The sequence below is a fragment of the Callionymus lyra genome, chromosome 18 (genome assembly GCF_982586985.1).
Source record: "Callionymus lyra chromosome 18, fCalLyr1.hap1.1, whole genome shotgun sequence".
Lineage (NCBI taxonomy): Eukaryota > Metazoa > Chordata > Actinopteri > Syngnathiformes > Callionymidae > Callionymus > Callionymus lyra.
This window is the reverse complement of record NC_141835.1, coordinates 1202252-1204618: the sequence shown is the minus strand read 5'-3', so window position 1 is coordinate 1204618 and position 2367 is coordinate 1202252. Positions and strand designations below refer to the sequence as shown.

Below are 2367 nucleotides of genomic sequence, written 5' to 3'. Positions count from 1 at the left end.
AGTGAGGGAGAGTGGAAGAGGAGTGAGGGAGAGTGAAGGAGGAGTGAGGGAGAGTGAAGGAGGAGTGAGGGAGAGTGAAGGAGGAGTGAGGGAGAGTGAAGGAGGAGTGAGGGAGAGTGAAGGAGGAGTGAGGGAGAGTGGAAGAGGAGTGAGGGAGAGTGAAGGAGGAGTGAGGGAGAGTGAAGGAGGAGTGAGGGAGAGTGGAAGAGGAGTGAGGGAGAGTGAAGGAGGAGTGAGGGAGAGTGAAGGAGGAGTGAGGGAGAGTGAAGGAGGAGTGAGGGAGAGTGAAGGAGGAGTGAGGGAGAGTGAAGGAGGAGTGAGGGAGAGTGAAGGAGGAGTGAGGGAGAGTGAAGGAGGAGTGAGGGAGAGTGGAAGAGGAGTGAGGGAGAGTGAAGGAGGAGTGAGGGAGAGTGAAGGAGGAGTGAGGGAGAGTGGAAGAGGAGTGAGGGAGAGTGAAGGAGGAGTGAGGGAGAGTGAAGGAGGAGTGAGGGAGAGTGAAGGAGGAGTGAGGGAGAGTGAAGGAGGAGTGAGGGAGAGTGGAAGAGGAGTGAGGGAGAGTGAAGGAGGAGTGAGGGAGAGTGAAGGAGGAGTGAGGGAGAGTGAAGGAGGAGTGAGGGAGAGTGAAGGAGGAGTGAGGGAGAGTGAAGGAGGAGTGAGGGAGAGTGAAGGAGGAGTGAGGGAGAGTGGAAGAGGAGTGAGGGAGAGTGAAGGAGGAGTGAGGGAGAGTGAAGGAGGAGTGATGGAGAGTGAAGGAGGAGTGAGGGAGAGTGAAGGAGGAGTGAGGGAGAGTGAAGGAGGAGTGAGGGAGAGTGGAAGAGGAGTGAGGGAGGAAAGAGGAGTGAGGGAGAGTGAAGGAGGAGTGAGGGAGAGTGAAGGAGGAGTGAGGGAGAGTGAAGGAGGAGTGAGGGAGAGTGAAGGAGGAGTGAGGGAGGAAAGAGGAGTGAGGGAGAGTGAAGGAGGAGTGAGGGAGAGTGAAGGAGGAGTGAGGGAGAGTGAAGGAGGAGTGAGGGAGAGTGAAGGAGGAGTGAGGGAGAGTGAAGGAGGAGTGAGGGAGAATGAAGGAGGAGTGAGGGAGGAAAGTGGAGTGAGGGAGGAAAGAGGAGTGAGGGAGAGTGAAGGAGGAGTGAGGGAGAGTGAAGGAGGAGTGAGGGAGGAAAGAGGAGTGAGGGAGAGTGAAGGAGGAGTGAGGGAGAGTGAAGGAGGAGTGAGAGAGAGTGAAGGAGGAGTGAGGGAGGAAAGAGGAGTGAGGGAGAGTGAAGGAGGAGTGAGGGAGAGTGAAGGAGGAGTGAGGGAGAGTGAAGGAGGAGTGAGGGAGGAAAGAGGAGTGAGGGAGGAAAGAGGAGTGAGGGAAGAGTGAGATGAAAGAGTGTTGACAGAGGGATGAACAGAGGAGTGCAGGTGTTATCTGGTCATGCAGGACTCGTAGGTAGGAACCATGTACTTGATGTTCAGGAAAGATCCTTCTCCACCGTAACGTTCAAACATCTCCAGAGTCTCTTGGATCAAGTCTCCGATGATCTCTCGCTTCCCCTGACTGTAGTCGATGGAGTCTCCTCGGTTGACTGGAGACATGAGAACATCATAAGACATGAGAACATCAAAGACATGAGAACATCAAAGACATGAGAACATCAAAGACATGAGAACATCATAAGACATGAGAACATCAAAGACATGAGAACATCAAAGACACATGAGAACATCAAAGACATGAGAACATCATAAGACATGAGAACATCATAAGACATGAGAACATCAAAGACATGAGAACATCAAAGACATGAGAACATCATAAGACATGAGAACATCAAAGACATGAGAACATCATAAGACATGAGAACATTATAAGACATGAGAACATCAAAGACATGAGAACATCAAAGACATGAGAACATCCAAGACATGAGAACATCAAAGACATGAGAACATCCAAGACATGAGAACATCAAAGACATGAGAACATCAAAGACACATGAGACTCCTGAGAACATCAAAGAGACACATGAGAACATCAAAGAGACACATGAGAACATCAAAGACACATGAGACTCATGAGAACATCAAAGAGACACATGAGAACATCAAAGAGACACATGAGAACATCAAAGACACATGAGACTCATGAGAACATCAAAGACACATGAGAACATCAAAGAGACACATGAGAACATCAAAGACACATGAGACACATGAGAACATCAAAGACACATGAGAACATCAAAGACACATGAGACTCATGAGAACATCAAAGAGACACGTGAGAACATCAAAGAGACACATGAGAACATCAAAGACACATGAGAACATCAAAGACACATGAGAACATCAAAGACACATGAGAACATCAAAGACACATGAGAACATCAA

The 2367-nt window shown here is 49.3% G+C and overlaps 1 protein-coding gene across 1 annotated transcript in view; it reads right to left on the bottom strand.

Moving 5' to 3' along the window:
- Positions 1-1312: 1312 nt before the first annotated feature.
- pacrg (PARK2 co-regulated) overlaps positions 1313-2367 on the bottom strand; it is a 107481-nt gene continuing 106426 nt past the window's right edge. The window contains exon 4 of the mRNA XM_087780373.1: positions 1313-1562. Within this exon, the coding sequence (XP_087636499.1) occupies positions 1402-1562 (161 nt within the window). The 3' untranslated portion in view covers positions 1313-1401. The remainder of the gene's footprint in view (positions 1563-2367) is intronic.